The 23,689-nt window shown below is 46.0% G+C and overlaps 1 protein-coding gene across 3 annotated transcripts in view; it reads left to right on the top strand.

Annotated features, from left to right (window-relative positions):
* LOC115089116 overlaps positions 1-23,689 on the top strand; it is a 378,685-nt gene that overhangs the window by 283,481 nt on the left and 71,515 nt on the right. For all 3 annotated transcript variants that reach the window (XM_029597089.1, XM_029597088.1, XM_029597090.1), the window contains 2 exons: positions 1,291-1,380; positions 13,266-13,385. In XM_029597089.1, the coding sequence (XP_029452949.1) occupies positions 1,291-1,380; positions 13,266-13,385 (210 nt within the window). The remainder of the gene's footprint in view (positions 1-1,290; positions 1,381-13,265; positions 13,386-23,689) is intronic.

Here is a 23,689-nt window from a genome sequence, read left to right on the forward strand (position 1 = left end):
CGAATAGGCCTACTTTTGTTTGCGCTCCAGGCGCAAACAAAAGTACGCTGGATTTTAGTAGATACGCGCGGAGCCGCGCGCGCAAGGCTATCGATTTTGTATAGCAGGCGCGCGCCGAGCCGCGCAGCCTACCCCCGTTCCCTCCAAGGCCGCTCCGAAATCGGAGCGGCCTTGGAGGGAATCCTCTAACGCCCTCCCCTCACCTTCCCCTCCCTTCCTCTACCTAACCCACCCGCCCGGCCCTGTCTACACCCCCCCTTACCTTTCTCCGGGGATTTACGCCTCCCGGAGGGAGAAGTAAATCCCCGCGCGCGAGCGGGCCTCCTGCGCGCTGGGCCGCAACCTGGGGGCGGGTACGGAGGGCGCGGCCATGCCCCCGTACCCGCCCCCAAAACGCTGCCGACACGCCCCCGAAACGCCGCGACGACCGGGCCCGCCCCCGACATGCCCCCCTCGGAGAACCCCGGGACTTACGCGAGTCCCGGGGCTCTGTGCGCGCCGGTAGGCCTATGTAAAATAGGCTCACCGGCGCGCAGGGCCCTGCTCGCCTAAATCCGCCCGGTTTTGGGCGGATTTAGGCGAGCAGGGCTCTGAAAATCCGCCCCTAAGTGTGCTGCACAAAGTAGGTCCCAACTACCTGTGCCTTGCACACTGCCCATTAATTGCCACAGTCCGGGGTTCATGCTGCAGCTAGGAAGGAGAGACCCACATGATGACTCCTGTTCTCAGCAAGGAGTTCCTACAAGTTTAAAAGCTACTGCTGTCTCCTGTTGCTGCAAGGTGCTGACCTGGATCTGAGCATCAGGCAATGGTGACTTTTCCGAGGCACACCTGATCAGATCTGAAGGCACACCGGCGCACCATGGCATACTGGTTGGGAAAACTGTTCTAAAGAATCTACTGGTACTGTATTGGGTGTTTTGTGTCTGTAGTATGCACACACATGGTTATCTGTATAAGCATAACTTGAATGTGGAGTGGCAGTATGTGAACTAATAAAAAGTCTAAAGAATACAAGAAACATCTAATTATCCTCGTGTACTCACTGTTTATGACAGAGTGCATATTTTCTTGCATGTGTAACTGTGTGACTCTTTAGACATTGTACCCATGATACATTTCCTGTTCATTGTGGCTACTTATTTTATTTGTAATACGTACTGCAATTATTCTCCTTATCCATAACCCCCTACGCTGCTAACTCAGCTTCGTTATATTTCTGGCATTAACTTACACCTTGAAGATCCACAAATTGTGTTACTTCACGCTTTATATTATGTACATTTTCAGACTCTGCTGGCCTTGAAAATTGATGTAAACTTGCTGGACTATGTAGCAGCCACACCGCTCCAGCGTATTAGAGATATGAAGACTATGCAGGTAATGGAGTTAGCAACTGCCATGCATCTGACAAAGTGAACCTTTTGTCCTGGAAAGTTTATGACTCAATAAATCTGTATGACAGGGAAGACAACTTCAGTCTTGGAGTACCACAATCAGCTTTTGGTTTTCAGGATGTCCGCAATGAATATGTAGAAGGGATATTTTGCATGCGCTGCTTCCATTGTATAAAAATATAACTCATGCATATAGGGAAATCCAAGGTAAAACAGAGGACAGTCAGGCTGCAAAATTATTAGTATCCAAACACAACCCAGATTATCAAATGAGATCAATTACAGTATAAATCTTTAGGGAAATTGTTAAGAACTTGGATCTATGTACAAGTGTATGGGAGTAAGGTTAGGGGCAAGGGTGTCTTATTTCTATCAAAGCTCTTTTGGGGATTCTGAGATGTATTTATCTATCTAGCTATTTATTTATTTTTACAAACATATGGCCATACTAGAAAACGGCACTGGCAGGCCCTGAGACCAGCGCTACTTTGTAGACATTAACATGATGCTGATCTCAGCAGCAACTAGGGATCAATGCTGGCCCTTGCCTGGGGAAAGACCCGAATGGAAGGGGTATGTGGAGCCAGGGACCCCCTGGCAGGGCTTCGTTTAGCCAAAGCTGGTTAGGTCCAGCCAGGACCCCAGCTAATTGTCAGCAGGTGGGTGGGAAGGCCCTGAGTCACCCCAGGACACTTTGGGAAGAGTAGCAGGTAGCCCAGGGAGGTCCTATTTCTTTATTTACTTTGCTTTCGATTTTTTTTTTTAATTCTCATTGTGATTCAGTTAATGAACTGAACTGAAATAAACATTAAAACAAACTGAAAAACAATAAAATATAAATTAAAAAAACAACAACAAACAAACTGAAAAACAACCCCCACTCCCCCCAAACTCTGAAACAAAAATCGAATTGGAACATTTTTTTTGTCTGCACATCTCTAGAGGCAAATAAGTTAGGGTGAGACAGCCAAGGCTTATGGTGAGTCATAGTGCTATCATATAGTCCTATAGGTAGCACTTTTCAAAACATTGGTATTTGCAAAGTGCATGAGGACTTTACCCTGTGGATTTTGCCTCAGTTCTCCAAGGGATGCGTACTTTCCCTTTGAGTGCCTGCTTTTTCTGCACATACTGTTTCCCTGCAAAATGATGCACATGGCTTTGAAAATGCAAAACGAAGAGGGTAATTTTCAAAACTGCTCGTGTGCACCCATATACGCGTATATATGGGCACATGGTCATTTATTATTAGGGGTGTGAATCGTGTGATCGATCGTCTTAACGATCGATTTTGGCTGGGGGGGGGGGGAGGGAAATCTGATCGTCGTGTTTTGGTTTTTTTTTTTTAAAAATCGTTAAAAATCGTAAATCGGGGGAGGGCGGGAAAACCGGCACACCAAAAAAACCCTAAAACCCACCCCGAACCTTTAAAACAAATCCCCCACCCTCCCGAACCCCCCCCAAAATGTTTTAAATTACCTGGGGTCCAGTGGGGGGCTCCCGGCGCGATCTCCCTCTCTCTGGCCACGGCTGCGTTGAGAAATGGCGCCGGTGGCCCTTTGCCCTTATCATATGACAGGGCAAAGGTAGCGCCGGCGCCATTTTGAAGATTGGCAATACGGCCCGCGTGCAGGAGGTCGCTCCTGGACCACCGCTGGACTTTTGGCAAGTCTTGTGGGGGTCAGGAGGCCCCCCCCAAGCTGGCCAAAAGTCCCTGGGGGTCCAGCGGGGGTCCGGGGGCGATCTCCTGCACGCGTGACGTCGGGAGTCAGGAACCAAAATGGCGCCGGCGCTACCTTTGCCCTGTCATATGATAAGGGCAAAGGGCCACCGGCGCCATTTCTCAACGCAGCCGTGGCCAGAGAGAGGGAGATCGCGCCGGGAGCCCCCCACTGGACCCCAGGTAATTTAAAACATTTTGGGGGGGTTCGGGAGGGTGGGGGATTTGTTTTAAAGGTTCGGGGTGGGTTTTAGGGTTTTTTTGGTGTGCCGGTTTTCCCGCACCCTATTTAATGATACAATACAAATGCCCCTGACGATAAATCGGGGGCATTTGTATTGTATTGTGCACTCTAATGATTTTGGACGATTTTAAAATTATCTGACGATAATTTTAATTGTTCAAAAACGATTCACATCCCTATTTATTACTGTATTTTATAACCTGCATGGAAACTATATGCACAGTTTATAAAACTACGAGTACATATGCAGGCATAAATGCTCGCATATGTAAAAACCACAAACCACGCAAGTTTGGGCTTACCCAGACAAATGCTTATTTATCTAGCTAAGTAGCAGGATAAGTCCTAAAAGCGCTACTTAAATGGGCAAGTAGCACTTTTCAGACTTATCCAGCTACGTAGGCCTACTGCTACTTAGCCAGATACATCGGAATATAGCTGAAAGTGCTGCTACTTATCTGGATAAGTTCGAATTTGTCTATCTATGTAGCAGGAAAGGTGCGACTTAGCTGAATAAGTTGGAAATTTGCCAAGTCAGTATGTACAAATGAGGTTTGTACGCAGAGAAACTTGCCCAACTTGCATATTTGTACTTCCAGTTTTAAAAGGATATTTTAGTAGATACTTGCGTTAATGTGATGCTTTTACCCCCTCCCCCCGTAAGTTTGCTTTTACACTCGTAAGTCAGGGATTTTATAAAATGCGCACGGCATTGGAAGAACCACTCTTACAAATTAGTTTGCTTACATAGATTGTGTGATCAGTGTAGATCATCATATAATACCCGTGAGCATGGAAATTGTGGGTTTTACTCCTTTGCTACATTTGCAGATCACATTTAATCATAGATCCCAAAACAGTTTTTCATCCATCAACATCATATTTTTTTAGAAAATTTTATAATGCAAATATAAGGCAGTTTCTGCAAAGTTACTTCCCTTCTGAAGTTTTTGACAAAGAAGATGAAACTTCAGTAGAGGAAACCCGTCATAGCTCTCTATATTTTGAATTGCTTTGCATCAGGGTCTTGATTACACACATTTCCTTATTTTTTTTTTTAGTATCATTAAATTGTGAATTTAGAAAATTGTTCGTCAAAAGAACCACCAACAGCATTCAGCTTTTAGCATTCTACTCAAGTTTCATCTTATTTGTCCAAAACATTAGAAAGGAAGTAACTTTGTAGAACCTGCTTTATATTTGCATTACAAAATTTTCTAAAAAATATGAGGTTGATGGATGAAAACCTGTTCTGGGATCTATGATTAAATATGACCTACACATGATCAGGATGGGTGCTATGATGGTCCACACTGATCACACAATCTGTATCAATGATTAGCGAATGCTCTTTGGGGGTTATATATATATTTGGTGCATTTAATATTGGACTCCCTTTTATTGGCTAAATTACCAATTAGTTTACAAGTTCACCCAGTCCATCTGCAGGTCAGGAAGACCCTCCTGATTATTTAGCCTGAAATCCCCCTATTGCACCCAAAACCTCTACCCCAGTCATTTTTTCATGTTTAGGATGTTTGCGATCACTTACACCAGATATTGAGCAACAGTAAATATAGACACATAAAATACACACAAGTAAAAGAGGCGTCACTTTAGCAGGTTTTAAAATAGTAACTCATTCGTATGAAAGTTGGCCCCGCCCCTTTCACGTCCCTTTATTGTGCATGCTCTGTTGCTCAGGAATGCACATATATACTTATTCTTTGCCGCTTTTAAAATACGAGCTGTGCGTGAACAGCACCTGTAAATGCGTCGTAGCATTCCTCACCCCAGGAATTAAGGGTGTCCAGCTAAACAATTGTTATTTCTTTCTGTAGAGATCTCCAGGTCTTCACTAGATGTTCCTAGTTCAAGCCCTGGGTTAAGACCTAGGAGTAGGATGGGCCAGATGAGTGAGATTGCTGGATTGGTCAGCCCAGCCTGTAGAAAAGCAGGCAGAGCAGAAAATCAGCGTGGGAGTTTTGAGTTACTTTTTTGGAAGGAGGAGTGTGCAGTATGGAGTTTTCCCAGTCTCCAACATTAGGCCAAACAGCCTGATACCTGGGAGAAGGGAAGAGGCACATCCCTATCTAGCGCCCAACCAGTCTGGAAGGAGTTGTATCAATGGAGTGAAAGATTGTAGAAATTTGAGCCCGGATTTTAAAGGTCCCTGCGCATAAATTTCAGGGGTTTCGCGCATCACTGGGCCCTGTGCGCACCACAAGCATTTTCTAAAGGGCCTGGCCACGTGTGTAACCACCGATATGCGCCGAAGTACTGGGCCTAAAGAAAGGGGCAGGACTTGGGGTGTGGTCTGGGTGGGGGAGGGGCGGGACAGTGCCATTAGAAACTGTCCTGAGGAAGTGCATGCCGGCAGCCAGCTGGCGCGCGGAAGATACTTCTGTTCCAGAAGAGCAGTAAGTATAGGAACAAAAAATTAGGGGATAGTTAGGTTTAGGTTAGGGGTCGGGGAGGAGAGGGAAAAAGTAAGGAAGGATAGAGTTAGGGTTAGGGAGGTTCCCTCCCAGTCTGCTCCTTAATTTGAGCAGACAGGGAGGGAACTGGTATGGGCCTGATCGCGTCGCCACGCGTACTTAATAAAATCCCCCCCCCCCCCCCCCCGCGCGCACAAGTCGCGTGCCTCCCGCACGCGCGCACGTGGATGTTAAAATCCGGCGCACACATGTGTGCGGATATTGCATAGTTTTTTTTGTGGAGAATGTCTGTGTCTGCATCTGAGAGGAGGTCAGGTACAAACGCTCTGGTTCCCTGCCTGCAGTAGAAGGAGGGTCAGCAGCATCTTCCCATCACAGAAGTTTGCTGCATTTTTGAGAAACATTTTGTTCCTGTTTGTTGGGAGGAATTTTTTCCCTTCATTCCTGCCTGGGAAAAGGAGCTGAGGAATATAATTTCTGCTGCTTGTGGGACTCTGCCTGAGAGATCCCTTGTAACACCAGAGGAGAACAGGACATCCCAGTACCCCCACTAGGAGCCTGGCTTCCACCACTAGTGTCTGTTTACAAACCTGGAGGGGCAAACCCATGGAAGGCCAGGACTCAGATTGCTTTGATATAAGGAATCAGTAATGGAAGACTGAATGAGTAACTTAGCTCTGGAACTGAGTGTGTCCTCCTGGAGCCAGTTTCCTGGTAGCACCCAAAGCAGGGGGCTGCATAAAATGGCACCGAGCAACGAGAGGCACGAGGACATTAGAGGGGTGAAAATGGGCATAAAAAAATGACCTTTTGAGACTGTCAGATGTTTTGAAAACGTCTGAAGAGAAACTGGAAAAAGTCCCCATAGAAGAAAGGTGAGCACCATCTCCATCTGGGGGAGAGGAGAGGAGAAGGAAGAAGGCTGCAGAGCCAGGAAGTGAGACCAGTGATGTCAGATGGGAGATGGAGCGGCGCTGGCTGAAGTGGGTAATGTGACCTGTAACTGGAGAGAGGATGGACCGCTGGACCGAGAAGCAGGCCCCTTCCTGCAGCCCGGGAGGATGGGGACCCTTATTTGAAGAAGCGGAAGCACTGGGAGCGCACAGGAGTCTTGCACAATTGGCGATCCAGAAAGTTTAATAAAACTGTAAACTGCTGCCAATGTTGACCGCAGCTGGAGGAGCTGATGCCATGCTGCTGGGCCAGGAGGTGTTTCAGTGAGGGGGGCTGCTGTTGTCACTGCCGTCGGTGCTGGAGCTCTCCTCACTGCCATAGGGCTGTGGGCAGCTGGGGCAGAAGCAGCAGGAAAGCTCATGTTAAAGCTGAGCAGGGCCTGCTGGGCAGAAAAGCGAGGAGCTGCTGGGGCGGGGAGTTGGTGCAGCTGCTGGAGGTGAGCAGGGCTAAACCTGGAAGTGCTCTACTGAGGCTGCGGGGTGCCCCACGTACCTGAAGAGAATCGGCTGCAGGGGTTCCCTTCTGCCTCCAGCGCTAAAGCCACTGCCAGTGAGCAGGGAGGACCCGGGGAGGTGGAGCACACAAAGTGAAACAAAACAAATCCCTACTGGGAGCAGCTCCACTCAGAATGAGTAAAAAATGTGGGCACTGTGGAACAATGCATGCACTCTTCCACTCGGGTGAGTGAGTAACTAACGGAGGGCTGGATAAATAGCACTTAAATCACGCTAATGGGTTTTAAAACTTGCTCCCATAAGGAGCCTGGGGAGCCTGTAGCTTGAGGCCAGGGCTAGAGAATGGCGGGCTTCAGCATTAAAGGGAGTTTTAAGCTGTTGAATGGCGATTTCTGCCTGCCTGGGCATAAGGACCTACTGTGTGAATATGGAATGCTCCTTGGTTAGGAAAGCAACTGCGCTGCTGCTTGTGAGTTAACGGAACTGAAAGAAGAGTAAGCAACCTTTTTGTCTGCAAGCTGGGCTTGCTGCTTGGATGCCTTGAGCGCTAGCCAGTAATGGTCCAGGGAGAGCACAATCCACAACTTGTGACTCTTGGCTATTTTAACATTTTGCTTTGAATCACTTATATAAATAATATCTGTAACAAAAACTGAAGGAAAGGCCAAAACAAAGAACCGTGTTTTGCAGACGACTTTCCTCTGAATGCAGAAAATGAAGAACATCAGATCCACCTGAACCAATGAAACATAGGGAGGGTAATTTTCAAAGGCCCTTCTGCAGGAAAAACAGTGCTTTACCCACAAAATGGCCTTTTATCAACTAGCCCGCCTGATCTGTGGGTAAACTTACATGCATGTGCCCTGCTCATGCATAAGTGTACCCAGTCTGAGTGGAAGCGTTCCCGGGGACAGCCCAGGGAGAGGGGTTGCACCTATGCCCAATGCCCATGCTTTTGCATTCTTGAAAGCACTGTGTGTTGTTAATTTTCCCAAAACATTTCTGCATACAAATTAGCAGTCCAATAGGTTTGGTGGGATAATAGTCCAAGCGACATTCTAGGTGTCAGTTTGGTTTTCAAATTAGTGTAACTCGCATATTTGCTGCCTACGTTGTGCAGGCTGTAACATCGTTAACCCCATAATGTAATGAGCACCACACGAGACTCAGTGTAGAGGAGATGGAAGTGATAGCAATAGGAAAGCAAAAATAACCATTTAAATATAACAATGAACAAGGCACAGCTCAAGCAAAATGAATTGAAGTATCTTGAAATGACCATAACAGAAGATGGAAAGTTGGAAAATCAATACAACATGTGTTAAAACAAATCCCCTGTTAGGCCAGATGGCATCCTTTCTCCAACATAAATACCTAGATCCATCAAAGCCAGTCTTAAGATAATATAGGTATAAAAATAGTCTTACTCTCAGTGCCAAACATGGACTCTAACAACATCAATCTATGCACAGAAACCGACACCAGAGATTAGGAGGTGCTTCTCATTGCAGCGTTATTATTCATTATTTCTTCGTTTATTTACAAGCCTTTGTTATTCTGGCTTTCCCAGAGTTGGTCTCCGGGCGGATTACAAGAAATGTCAATGAGCAGCGGCATTAGAGCAGATTACAATCGAGTCAGAATTTGCAATTAATGTAGCATAGGGATCTCTAGCATACGAAAACCCATTTGCTGATAGTTTCAAGATAGTTGGAGGCTGAGCAGTAAAATATAACCTAATTTGCCATTTAATTGTCACAATAGAAATGAGGCTGACTGGACAGTTGTCAGCCCTGAAACTGATGATAATTAGAATATTAGAATACTTAATCATTTCTGCAGACCATCTAGAGGTTTAACTATCAGCATTTTTCCCTTCCATTTGTAATAAAACCTCGACTCATTTTCTATTAATGCTTTGCTGTTTAGGGTAATTACCAAAAGGAGACGCTGAAGAGTTGAATAATGCTGAAAAAATGGAAACTGACTGATTCCTATGGTTAAAATGAAACTCAAAATAAAGAATTATGGGGCAGATCTTCAAAGATGAATGAATGGCTAAGTAAGTTAGCCAGACTTACCCGGCTAACTTGCAAGGGATATTCAGCTGCTGAGTATCTCTGAATATCTCTGGACGAGTCTTACCGGCTAATTTTATCCGGTGTGAAGAGTGACTACTTTGAAACTTTATTTTTGCTTTGAAAAGAATTTATGGATCAAACCATAACTATTTTTCTGGATGATATGAAAGAGACACAAGCCAGGAGAAGGAATTTTCTTCAATATAAATCGAGTCTTAGCATAGGGGGCTTGCTGTTTTCGAAGATTCCCAGGCAGATGCGCAATAAATTATATCACGGTGTTAACACTGTGTTCATAGACCCTGCGGGATTGGATGGGTTTCTTTTAGACAGGATGGTTCCTGTGGCAGCTGCAGGCTTTGGATCCACATTGAAGGGACCACTGAGTTTAACTGGTGCTTTTTCTTTTCTTGGTTAACGTTTCCTTAGTTCCCTCTCCCCAAGAAGTGGGCTATTATGAAGATTGTTTCTTTCTATGTGCAATTTCCTGAATTGTTATTCTTTTTAATTTGTCAGATTCCCTAAATCAGGATCTTCTTGTATGTAATAAAAGTTGAAAATGAATAAATATCTAGTTAAAAAAAAAAGAGTGACATCGGTGTGAGTCCTTAGTGCTGCGTCGTAGTTGACATGATCTTAATGTGACAAACCCAGGTAAACCCACCCACAGGCTGCTGCAATAATTGACGTGCCCTAAAATTAGAATCTGAAGCACAGTTCTGAACTTGTCCACAGGCAGATATGATTTTAAAGGTTTCAGCGGTTCCCGGTGTGCGCACATGGATGCGCCAATTTTATAGTATGCGCGCGTCGACATGCGAACGTTATAAAACACAATTCCTGTGCGCACATGCGCTCTGGATTTTCATGTCCTCATGTGCATATGCGGGCGAGTGGTCTGCTCCACGCGCGGAGGGGGGGGGGATTTCAGAATAATACGCGTGGCGACGCGAGCAGGGCTTCCCCAGTTCCCTCTCTGCCCGCTCCTTTATTGCACTTCCTTACCTCTGACACTATCCTTCGTCCCTCTTCCTCTCTCCTGCCCGACCCCTAAACTAACCCTACCTATCCCCATTTTTAAAAATGTTTGTACTTACTGCTTTTCCGGAGCAGAAGTATTCTTCGCGTGCCAGCCAGCTGCCGGCGCGCACTTCCCCGGGACGATGTCTAATGGCGCTGTCCCAGCCCATCTCCTTCCCCGCCCCTCCTCGCCCAGACCCCACCCCTGGCCCACCCCTTTCAGCAGGCCCGGCACTTGTGTGCGTATCGGGGGTTACGCTCGTAGCCGGGCCCGTTCTAAAATGCGCGCGGCGTATGCAAGGCCCGGCCATGCGTGTAATTCCCGATTTTTACTCATGCGGGCCTTTTAAAATTTGGCTGTCAGTGAGGTTCTGCTCATCCCAGAAAGATTCCAAATCATTGAAACTCTGGCTTGAAGGGATTGGAGGGCGGGGTAGGAGGAGGAGGAGGAAGTTTTTAAGGTAAGGAGGAAGAGTGGATTTCACTCTGAAATGTTAACAACCAAACCAAATATTCCTTGACCTTTACTCTGATTTTTTTATGAATATTCATATTCTGATAGGCTGCTCATAGTCTTCATTTATCAACTGCATATTAATTTTACAAATAAATATCAATAGAAATATGTACAATAAGCTAACAACCTCATATAACTAAACTGTTCCCCCAGTCACTGATATGCTGTCTATTCCTTAAAGCCGGGATGCCCAAACCTATCATTGTGAGTGTGACCTCACAGCCAGATAGATTTTCAAGATATCTGCAATGAATAAGCATGATAAACACTGTGGATCCCTAAAGGCCAGAGGATGGAAATGAAGAAAAGAGTGCATGGGGGTAACTTGCTGGTATGGCGGTTACTAACCTTAACCAATAAGCCTTCACTGCTGTTGATGCAGCTCCATCATTGCTCTCTGCTTCAACGGCAGGGAGAAAAGAAGAAAAGGGGAATTAGATTCAGACAGCAACTAACAAGAGCATTGAACTTTACAGTCTGGGAAACCAAATAAGCATGAGAGTAACTTGGGGATGCAGCTGTTACTAACCTTAACCAATAAGCCTGATACATTTGATGCAACTCCAACATTGCTCTCTGCTTCAATGGCAAGAGGTAATGGGGAATTGGACTCAAATAGCAACCAAGGGCCCTGAGTTTGATGGTTTGGGGAACTGATAAGTAAGAGGGTGACTTGTATGGTGCGGCAGACACTACCATAAGCTTGCTGGGAAGACTGGATGGACCGTTTTGTCCTTTTCTGCCGTCATTTCTATGGTTTCTATGAAATAAGTTTCCATACATTGGAGACCCTAGTTGATGCAAATTTATCTTCTGCATTCTCATTGTGGATATCCTGAAAAACCTGACCAGCTATGGAGTCACTGGGAGAGGACTGGGAAATCCTGCCTTAATGAGCTCTCACCAGCTTGGTTCTGCTTTGTCGTACAAATTTGAGGGTAGATTTTAAAAAACTGTGCGTAGCCGCGCGTATCTTATAAAATCCGGGGTTGGCGCGCGCAAGGGGTGCACATTTGTGCAACCTGCGCGCGCCGAGCCCAGCGCGCGCTGCCTGTTCCCTCCGAGGCTGTTCCGATTTCGGAGCGGCCTCGGAGGGAACTTTCCTTCGCCCTCCCTTCCCCTACCTAACCCACCCCCCCCGGCCCTATCTAAACCCCCCCTTCCCTTTATTCCACGATTTACGCCTGCGAAAAGCAGACGTAAATCTGCGTGCATCGGCCGGCTGCCCTTCTCCGTGTTCCGGTCCCGGGGGCTGGCCCGGAGGCCGCGGCCACGCCCCGGAACACCCCCGGGCCGAAACCACGCCCACGTCACCGCCCCCAAAACGCCACATCACGCCCCTGAAACGCCGCGTCATTCGGCCATGCCCCCGACACGCCCCCTCCCGCCCCTTTAAAAAAAACCCAGGACTTACGCGCGTCCCGGGGCTCTGCGCACGCCGGCGGCCTATGCAAAATAGGCGCGCCGGTGCGCAGGGCATTTAAAATCCGCCCCTTGGTATCAGAAAATAATTTAACAAGGTGCTTTTTTTTAGTCTCCCTCCAGCATGTCACTGTATGCATTTCAGACATTGGAGAAGTATATTCAGGGTTGCAGAAAGGTGCTCTTTGGAGAGCTGCTTGTCCTATAACACAATAGATTCACAGGTTAAAAAAAACATCTTGTTTTACTTTTAGACAGGGTGGAAGAGAGGTGATCGACAGAGAAAGAGCATTAAAAAAAAAACCACCATAGCATATGTTGTGGAGGACTGTGATGAGTAGTCCCATTCATAACTTTCATAAATAATTCAATAGCTTTTCCATTCCTTATATATTTGAATTTAGCCTCTCAAGCTGGATTAATGGTCTTAGTATAACTGCTTGACTGGTACTTAAAACTCATAAGAGGCCATAGTCAGCATAAGCTTCCAATGGCAAAAATTTCTTAACAAGACCTAGAGTGCTTGGCATTTTTAAACTCTGCATATAATCATTTTAAAAGGGTGTACAATTTTGTATTTTGTTTTTTGTTTTCAAAATATGTAGCTATATAATACATGTTTCCTTTCTGGTTAAATTTTGTCCTGAACTTTCTCCTTTATGATCATTTGTGCTGCTGGTATGAAGTGACAAGTTTGAAAATGTTTTTTTTCCGTATGGAGCAATAAAGATCATCAAATAAGTTTTTATAGTTCTAGAGGGAGCTGTGGTCCGAGGCGTCTGGCCAAAGGATGGTCACTGCAATGGCTGAACTATATCAAAAGGGGGAGTGGGTAAAATAGAAGGTAAAATGCAGGTTAGTTGTGAACTAATAAGATTCCTGGTGCCACTGTGCAGCTGGAAGCCTTTAGTTTACGTGACCCAGTAATCTGTAGAGATGCATTGCTCTCCTGATCAGGCATTTTGGAAGGGTATCCCTTCAGAAAGACATCTCATTCGATTTATTTCTCCCTCCTAGCTGCTGCTGAGCCACGGCGCTGATATAAACTGGACGGACGCAAATGGCAACTCAGCCCTTCACATGGTCAGCTATGGCGAGCCAGGAAAGAAGGACCTATTGGATTGCCTGCAGTTTCTGGTAATAACTCTGTGCATTTTCTTCAGCTTCATTTTCTGCAGCTGAGTGCTTGATTCATGGACCTGCCCATTCAAAGTTGTTCTTCCTCCTGTTGAGCTTGGAGAAGAGAAGGCTGATGGGGGATATGATAAAAGTCTATAAGATCATGAAAGGACTTGAATGCGTAAATTTGAATCAGTATTTACTCTTTCAGATAATACAAGTACTAGACGGTACTCCATGAAGTTAAAAAGTGGCACAATTAAAACAAATCAGAGATAATTCTTTTTCATTCAATGCACAAATAAGTTCTGGAATTCATTGCCAGAGGATGTGGTTAAGGCAGTTAGTAGGTTTAAAAAAGGTATGGATAAATTCCTGGAGGAGAAGTCCATAAACTGCTAGTAATCATGTTGACTTATGGAATAGCCACTGTTTATTACCAGCTTTAGTAGTATGAGATCTATTTGATGTTTGGGTACTTACCAGGTACTTGTAACCTGGATTGGCCACTGTTGGAAACAGAATGTTGGGCTTGATGGACCCTTGGTCTGACCCAGTATGGCAACTTCTTATGTTCTAAAACACCATCTAACAATGATGATGATGCATGAAATAGATTTGCATATCCTGTGTCTCCAATGTATGACCAGCACCAAGAATGAGACAAGGTGAGACAAGGGCCAAGGTTGAGTCCAGGCAGAAGGTCGAGGGCGGTTATAGGCGAGGTCAGGTTCAGGCAGAATGGTCGGAGGCAGGCAGCTAGGCTCGGAGTTGGGTTCAGGCTGAAGGTCAGTGGCAAGGTTGGGAGTCTGGTTCAGGTCTGGGTCAAGCCAAGGAAGTCCATCCGAAGGTAGGGCAGGAACAGGAAATGGAGCTGGAGCTGGAACTGGAGCAGGTACTGGAACAGGAACTGGAACTAGAGCAGGTACTGGATCAGGAACTGGAACTGGAGCAGGTACTGGAACAGGAACTGGATCAGCAATGAAGCACACAGCAGACAATCATGGAGACCTGTTGCCAAGGCAGGTTCTGAGCATCTGAGCCTGCCTTATATAGTGGAGCCGGTTGATGTCATCACCTGGGGCCGCGGGAGACTTTCCCGCCATGGCCCCTTTAAATCCCGGAGAGACACATGCGAGCCTAGTGCCAACAGGCTGAAGAAAAGGAGGTGGTGGAGTCTCCCCGCGCTGAACATGGGGAGGCCTGGTCAGCCCCCGGAGGAACTCGTCGTGGCACAGGAGGGTCTCGGGAATATAGGAGGAGCATGGGTATGGAGGCGACTGCCCACCGCTGCCAAGGAGGTTGAGCCAGTTCCGGAGGCCTGGAGTCAGGGGTGAGTGAACCGGCTGTGGGTCTGCCATGGCCGGAGAATGCAACACTGTCTACCTGTACCTTTAGGCTGTGCCTTTACGCTTCAGAGCTATCTGAGATGTACAGCACTTCTAGAGCTGTAGCTCTCCATGCTCGAGGAGCGGCTTGGGGTAGCATCACTCTTGTGGCACTATCTCATCCACATGTGAGCACTAGGATGGGGGTCTACTGGGGAGGACCAGTAAGCCACACAGCGCTAACTAGGCCACAAACTGTCATACCACATATGCATCTTTTAGTGCCACTATCAGGCAGAACAAATAATGGCAACCACATGTATTTGATGTAATCTTTACTTTCACAACAGTTTTTCAACTTCAGTCTACTGCTCCATTGTCAAGACAAGTCCTGAGTAGGCAAACGTATTTTCTGTTCACAGTGACCTCCATAGAGAAGCAACGAGAGAAAGAAAGATGATAGCGAGGAGAGCAGCAGCTAGCAGGCTACTTGCTTCCCTTCCCTGGAAGGGGATGTGGTAAGTGAGGCCTGTATAAGGTTTTAACGAAGCTGGCTGCCACTCAGCATGGTGTCCGTGGCTCATGCGGGGACACATGGGGGATCTGGGGGACATCAGAAACTATATCCATTCATAGTCCATGGCGTAGAGCGATATTATGGAAGACACAGCAGAGCGGCACTATATCTGCAACTTTGGGTGGGACAATCATTAAAGCTCCAACCATCTTGTTCAAACAGTGAAAGTTACTTTTGAGAACTTCAAAGATGCATTTGATGACACAGAAGGTAGCACATAAGGCCTCGTTGTACCTCATCTCTGCCAGTTTTGTGCACCCTTTCGTGCAAACCTTTGTGCTTCTTTTAAAAAAATGTTATTTATGTTTCCTTTGTTAATTAACCTTTATTAAAGTTGTTTAGCTTTTCTCTTTGTTAACAATTGTTTCGTTATAGATTTTCAATGTATTAGACTAAGGAATCATATTTCCTGCTTATTCTGTTTCATTGTAAACCGGTTTGATTTGCATTTGATGCAAGAATGTCGGTATATAAAAATTCTAAATAAATGAATAAATAAGTCAGGTCCTGCAACCATACCTGGAATCTCCTGCAGCAATGGCAGATTTAAGCCATCAATCATAGCATTGTCACTTGCAGATATGGCTGGCAAACCACAGCATCCTACAAGAATGTATAAGGTAGCCTGTACCTTTCCCTGAGCCTTACAGGACAATTTGACTAGCCTAAGTCCATATTACATTGTTCTGGGCCAGTATATGTGCAGGATAGCAGTAGGCAAAAGAAGCTCAGCTATTCAGGACTACTAAATGGCATCTGGGTATTCCAACTATTGCTTGCCAGGCCCTTGCAACCAAACTAAGGCTACAGGTGTGTAGCAAGCTTCCAACCTTGAAGCAATACAAAGAGCTGCCACACCTGTGTTAGCTGCCAAAATGATGTGATTGTGAATGTTGCTGCTGGCTGTGTAGTATATCCTCCATAGAAACCAATGTGTGAGCCCCAACACAGGGAATATGCCAGGTCACCAACATGCACAGAACATTGCTTCTGTTTGAGGTGTGCGATGGTCAAGACAAAGTGTGGTCAGCAATGTGGATGACGCCTCACTAACCGGCTGTTGCGCCGGAGGTGGACCCTTGGACCGAGGTAGGGTTGTCACAACCCGTAGGAAGGGACCTACGAGTCCCCACTGTCGGCAGGTGGAGTGGGCTGATAGACTGAGGCCGCTGGAGCTTCACCTATACCAGCCCTCATTCCCCGTGGGTTGAGCCTTTGGGTGCTAGGGCCAGCAGGACTTAGGTGGGCCTCTGTGTGACGTCGTTGATGAAGAGATCAGGGAGGTCAGCCCCGGAGACAGCAACGGTGGAAAGAAGGAGTCCACACTGGATGAGGTGAAGCCCCGGAGACCCGGGTGCGATAGGAATATAGACGGACAGAGGGCACCCAAGTAAGAACAGGCCAAAGCCTGAGTAGGCCAAGTCCAGGACGTAGACTGTAGAGGTGTAGTCAGACAATACAGAGGTCGCAGCTCAGAGAGGATCAGAGACGTAATCAGGCAATGCAGAGGTTGCGGCTCAGAGAGAATAAGAGGTGTAGTCTGGCAATGCAGGGGTTGTGGCTCAGTGACGATTCGAGGCATAGTCAGGCAATGCAGAGGTCATGGCTCGGAGAGGATCAGAGGTGTAGTCAGGCAAAGCAGGGGTTGTGGCTCAGAGAGAATCAGAGGCGTAGTCAGGCAGTGCAGAGGTTGTGGCTCGGAGAGGATCAAAGGCATAGTCAGACGATGCAGAAGTCGTATCCAGGAGTCAACACAGACAAGGCAGGAAATCAGGAACACGGAAAGCCCAAGGCAATGAGTAGCTAGAAGACCAGTTGCGAAGGCATCTAGCAAAGGCCAGGCCTGGCCTTATAGACCGGGCTCCCATGACATCACTGAGAGGAGGGCCGGAAGCCTTAGTGTACTGCGGGCCCTTTAAAAGTTCTGGTGAGGCGCGCTTGCGCACCTAGGGAGCCAGGCCTGCACAGGAAGCAACGGCGGCTTCCCCACTGCACCGCGGAGCTGCTGGCAGCAGACAGGGCCACCAAAGGAGGGCAGCGCTGTAGACGCAACCTCCTCATTGGGAAGGGGCCGGAGCCTGTCCCTGGTAAGGTGGCGAGAGGTGAGGAAGGCCTGTCACGGGTACCGTGGCCGGCCGACGTAACACCGGCCATATGTGATTGTGTAGTGCCAGCAGTGTAGACACATCAAGCTTGTCATTAACCAGTGACATATATGGGAGTATAGAAACAAGGCCATTTTGGAAATAAACACATTGCAAGTGTCTAGTGCCTGCCTGCACTCCAAGCTTTAGGGCTAGTGCATTGTTTGCCCTCACAAGATTAGTAGGCCTCTGCACCATGGGCAGAAAAAGCCAGGGCCTGGGCCAATGGGCTTCCACTTGTCATGGGTGCGATGATTTTCCTGCCCCCCATGTCCGTGCCATTTGCCACAAACACTTAGCCAGAGATTGAATATAGAAAGAAGTGTCTCTCTTACCTACAAGCCAACCGTCACCATACAGGCTGTCCTCAAAATTTTCAAAGAGGCCCAATTGTCTAAGTGTAAAGGAATCATGCACGGGTCCCAAATACCTGGCCACCATGTTGAGGATGCATATTTGAACATCACAGACCACTTGTACGTTGATGGGGAGGAAGAGCTTTCTGTTGCAGTGCATCTCCTCCCTGTCACGGGGTGGATTGATGGTCAGGTGAGTGCAGTCGATAGCTCCCAGAACATTGGGAAAGTGTGCACAGGCATAAAACCTCTCCTCAAATCCATCAAGTCCTGCCTGTCCCAAGGAAATGCCATATAACCATTAATACAGTCAGAGACTGCTGTGATAACCTGGTCCGGGCAGTGGGAAAAAGTGGTTTGGGACATTCCCCCCACGTTTGGATGGAGCCGGTTGCCATGAAATGCAGGGTGGCCAACAGTTTGGTGAGGCTAAGCCCAGCGTGGGACCTTTGTGTGACTGGATCCAAATGCCCTCGGATTTCTTCATATAATCCCAGGATAGCCCGAGGGGTGAGGCGATACCTGCAAACCACATAGTCCTCTGGCATGCCCAGCAAGGATGTTCATGGAGGAAAGATGCACTCCCTGTATCTCCTCCGCTGTGGCCGCCTGCATGGCAGGCGCTGCCCTGGGTCCCGACCCTGCCTGGCCCGTGGCTCTGTCTGTGGTGCAGGGATTTCCTTAGGAGGGCTTGGAACTGGCCTTGCCTGTTCTTGAGGTTGTTGTTAACCACTTGTTGTTGTCTGCGGCGAGCCTGCCGACGCATCCAATATCCCGCAACAATTAAACTCGCCACAAACATTCTTGAAGCTAGACCAGGCAAGAACAGGTGTTTTTATTGGGGCAGGAAGGCCTGGAATGCGTGTCCATTATCAATCCTTTTTTTATCATGCAATAATCGCTGCGACAATACCCGCGATCTGCAATATCGACCATGTTAAATACTTTTTCCACCGTACTGCACCAAAAAAAAAGATGCAGTTATTTCCGGTGTTAAATCCCGCGATAATGTGCGTTACTCTATCGCATGCAATGCTAGAATACCCTCATTTCCATTTACTCTGCCCAAACTCCTCCCACTCGATTACACATTTTTAATTTGCACACGCATTTCACGGTGCTGTATTTATCGCTCACATTACGTTGTTAATGCGCGCGTTAGGGCCCTATTGCAAAATGATAAATGACCCTGTTAGGTGCCTAAACGTAAGTACTCTGTTTTGTTTTTTTTTAATATCAGCTTCTAGTTTTCATTCATGAAATAATGGGAGCAATACAATTATGCTATATATATATAAAAAAAAACAAGCTGAGTTGAGCAAGAGAGGATGTAGAGAGCCTTGCTTCAGGAGCTATCCGCGTGAGTCCAACCTCTACCACCCTTGATGTTTTCTGAAAAATGTACTGAAAAGTGGAAGGACGTAAAAGCTTTGTTTTGTTTTGAGTTTGGAGCAGATATGAGCTCTAGAGCATGGAAAGAAAAGAGAGAGAAGCCAGCCTTGTATGTTTGTCTTCTTTAGATTGTAAGCTCTACCCAGCAGGGTCTGACTCTTATGCATTTTTGTGTGGCTCTGAGTACATTGAATAGCACTAGAGATGGAATTAATAGTAGTAGTAAGCATAGGACCCTTTCCTTGTTTGCTGGATTGTGCAGTCAGTTTACATTCTCCAGCCTTGAATACATGAAAATAATCTCAATTTATTCACATAGATCTGTTTCTGCCTTCAACAACAAACAAGATTACTGTTGTAATTGTTGTAAGGATAATTCTCTTTAATGCTACATCTTTTTGTATCAACCTAAAACCTTTTTCCAACATTAAGGGGTGTTTCTTGCAAGTGAACAACTTTTGAATAAGCACAAATTATGAAGGACATTTTTTTGCCCAGCAAGGCACTGCACATTACAGCTCTCTGCTGAATGTGGTTGTCTGCAAAAGTCTTATTTCTTCTCCAATGCCACCAAAAGAAGGGAACATTTAGAACGAAGACTTGTTTTTGTTTTATAACCGGGGACGACTGCAACAAACTCGGGCTCACTCTTGCCCCCGACCACAATGAGACAATACACAATCAATATACAGACACTGCTTGATGAAGTGGAAATCCCAGCTCATGCCACAGCGTAAGTTGACTAGAATTGTTGATCATTCTCTTCCTGTATTAGATCACCGGGCATTAAGTTGTGCATACTGTCTGAGATATACGATGAGCTTCTCAGCTGTCAAGTAAAAGGTATCCAAGGGCCTGCAGGCTCTGAGGGAAAACTGAAAATGGCTTCCTATAAGTGGCATGGTGTAGAGCAAACAACTGCAAAGAGCTTCCAAGGAGCAAACTTGTTGAATGTAAATATTAGGGGATTGCAGCAGGTCAACATGTGCAGAGTACTGGCTTTCCAGGCCTACTCAGTGCTTCTAAAATCATGCAAGATTAAAGAGATCAGCTTCTCCTTGGAGAGAAAACCTGACAACAGGCTGTATTTTTTGCCAGCTGTGGCCAGCCTTGCTTTGTAGTAAAAAAATGCTGTAGCAGTCATTTTGAAGTTAAATCAGCTCGCTCTCTCTCTCTCTCTCTGTTCTTATCAATCCTGTGCATTCCAATTCTCAAAGGAAGTGTATATAATAAAGAGAGAGATGTACAGGGATAATGAATAGGACACTGTAGCATTGTCACAAGGAATTATTGAAAACTAATTTTTAGCATCCATCAAAGATCCTGGGGATATCAATTGAAATCATCTATGCAGAGGCAAATGTGAGCAAGACTGAGCTGCAGTAATGTTACTGGTATTTAACCAATGATCAGATTCCTGCACTGGTGACAAAGAGTATTCACTCTTAATTTGCTTCCTCTAAGATGAGTTCCGATTTACAAAGGTTGACCAAGAGAGTATAATCGATACAGGAAATACTCCTCCTTCCCTCAAGGTGCTCTATTGTAAGACTTACCAGAATCAATCAAATAGGAGAGCACTTGCACAGAGAATCGGTCTACTGTGTTTCCTTATGTTAGCTCACCTCTTTGAAAAGCTATTACTGCTTGAATTTCCCCTTTAAAAGCACATAGGATAATTCTCATTCTTATTTTCTGTCTTTATAAATCTTCATTTCTAGAACAGAGCAACTAATTCCCAAGATCAAAATAATAGCTTTATATTCCAAGAAAGTGTAACCTTCTTTGAGGTTCATAAAATGATGGGCGCGGTTTCCTTATTGATTAGGTCATCCATTGGTTTGGTGGGTTCTAAAGTTCAGTCATGCAGATGGTGACGTAGACCTTCATAGCAACAGCGGAAGTATCATATGACTCTGGCCTCTTCTTTGACTGACTGGACAGGTACGATACCCATCAACTCCCCTCCATGAACTCTGAGCCCATGCCTCACCCCAGTGCTGGATAAATAAGTGTAGCAGACATCAAGTTTCAAACTTCCAAACAATTAACTTTGTTTTCTGGATGAATCAGCCAGTAACTATTTACATGTATCAGAAGCAGTTTACCATTGAAAACATCAGAAATTCATGGACTTCCAACAGTCATAATTACATTTAATATAACTATGCTCTGGAACATAATAGTGCATTCCTTCCCTATCATCTCTTTTTCACACAACTGCCTGTACCATGGACCAACCTTAAGGTTCAGTATGAACTGTACGATTCCTCTTACAACCTGTTTAAGGTCTCAACCCTGTTTAAGAAATGGGGTTCATTCTGTAGCATATCCATATCAGAATTCACATCCAAAGGGGACCAAAATCAAACTTCTCATTTACATATCTAGTCACACTCTTATAGTTTGTAACCTTTCCCCAAGCTACTGCACTTAAGGAACCCTCTTCATTTCCCCAGCATCATTCCCTCAGAGGGAGAAATGGCCTCTTCTTCATTTCACCTCCTGCTCCATTCTCACTTTCACCTCCTGGTTAAATCCTCTGGAGGAGGAAAACCTACACTCATTCATGGCCTTGAGCCTGTCCCTTTGAGGGGAAGAACCCCTACAGGATCTCACTACCACTGGAATGGTCCCTAGGTTTACCAGTTCACAGTCGGACTACTCCAGCTGGTCACATCGCTGAAGGTCCATATTCTCCACCATCTTTTGGGAAGGGCAAGAACCGAAGGACAAAACTCCTCCAAAAGTTCCCACTTTTACAGCTCCTGTCACCTTGAACACCCAATGATAAAGTCCAAATCTTCAAGGGAACATCTTCTCTATTTTCCCAGCATAACATTAAAAAACAAGGTTCCAGTGGTATTTTAGTGGTATTACAATAGATCTATATAACATTTTTCAAATATGGCTATCATGGACACAAGGGGGTTTCCCCCACCCAGAGCCACTTGTATGCCTACCAAACTCAAAAAGAGTGCACCATATTTGGAGATCTCCCTACAAGAGAATATAGTCAAGAAATCGGTAGCATCAAATCGTGTTGATGTAGCTTGAATGCTGGTAATGACTATCTGGGATATTCTGCATGTGAAATTTATAGTGGTTACGATTAGGCATGGAGAAGGAATTTGTGGTTTTGAACTGTGACCCTAAATGCTACCTAAAAGGTACGGGGTTGGGGTGGGAAAGCAATTTGAATTAAAAATACCAGTCCATGCTCAAGGAAATCACAGATGAAAGAGACTTTGATATTTCCCCCTGGATTCAATGGGTTATTATTATTTCGATTGAAATTGTTATACCTGGGGGCAGCGGCACGCCTTTTGATTGGGGAGGGGGGGGGGGAGAGAGACAAACAAACCAACCTCAATTCTCTTTCCCCTTCCCTTATCCCTTCCAGTTTCTTACTTCACATTTACACTTAATGTCATTCTTGCATACATTCTTTTGCATAAATCATATCGAGGGCTTTTAAAAAACTGCCCACCCTGTATGTAGAACAATGCATCTATTTTTATCCACATTTTTGCAGAGGTGTTTCCAGGGTGGGCTTATGCTGAAGGCGGCAACAATGTGTATAGTTTTTCATTTTCAAAACTATGTGCATTTTTTCAGAGAAAAAGTATCCACAGAAAAAGCATGAGCAAATCTCTGCAGGTACTTTTTCACTGCCTCACGCTCACTCTTTCTCTTTTCCCTTTTCCCCTGTCAGAACCCCCTCCCCCCCCCCCCCCCCCCCCACATTGTCTCTCCCATCTGCCTTCACCCAAAACTGACCAGAATGCCCCTGCCTGACCGCCATGGTGTCTCCAAAGGGCTGGCAATGGGAACAGCAGCGGTTGTAGGTGGTGGGGGAGCATCACCGGAGGTGGCTGCTGTAGCCACTGAGGGACTCCCTTGCTGGCCACAGAAGATAGTGGGTAGGCTCCTGGGACTGGAAAGTACTGGTGTTGGGAAGCAGCAGCAGTTCAGATCAATGAAGGGAGCAAGCATTCATATCACCTCCTGCATGCACCTTCTCCTACATGTGTCAACTACACCGGCACCAGGAACAGAACCGGAGCATGAGAAGAATGCAGAAGCTGCTCCACACAGGAGCTCATTCGTCGGATGGCTGAGCTCATTCATAGGATGGTCACCTGTTCTAGCAATGGGCCAGAGTTGGACAGTACTACAGTGTATGGTAGCCCTGCCCAAAGTTGGTTGGGGAAATTGCCCGTCTGACCCATCTCATTCTGACATCTGTAGTTACAGCCCCATCTTGGGTCAGATGCCCAGGATTATAGATGAATTATATGATTGGATCAATAGCAAGATTTCTCAGATGTGATATGAGAATGGACTCTTGCAGAAGCTTGGGATAAACAAAAAGAAACAATTGATTTTTTACCTAGCTAAATTCATTACAGTGTAAATGAGTCTGGAGGATAAAAAAAACAATCCCATCGTGCACCAGTCCCTAAGGCCCTGACAAAGAAACAGATTCTACAAAAAATGTGCTAGATTTAATTATGTTTTTTTG

Source organism: Rhinatrema bivittatum, chromosome 4 (genome assembly GCF_901001135.1).
Source record: "Rhinatrema bivittatum chromosome 4, aRhiBiv1.1, whole genome shotgun sequence".
Lineage (NCBI taxonomy): Eukaryota > Metazoa > Chordata > Amphibia > Gymnophiona > Rhinatrematidae > Rhinatrema > Rhinatrema bivittatum.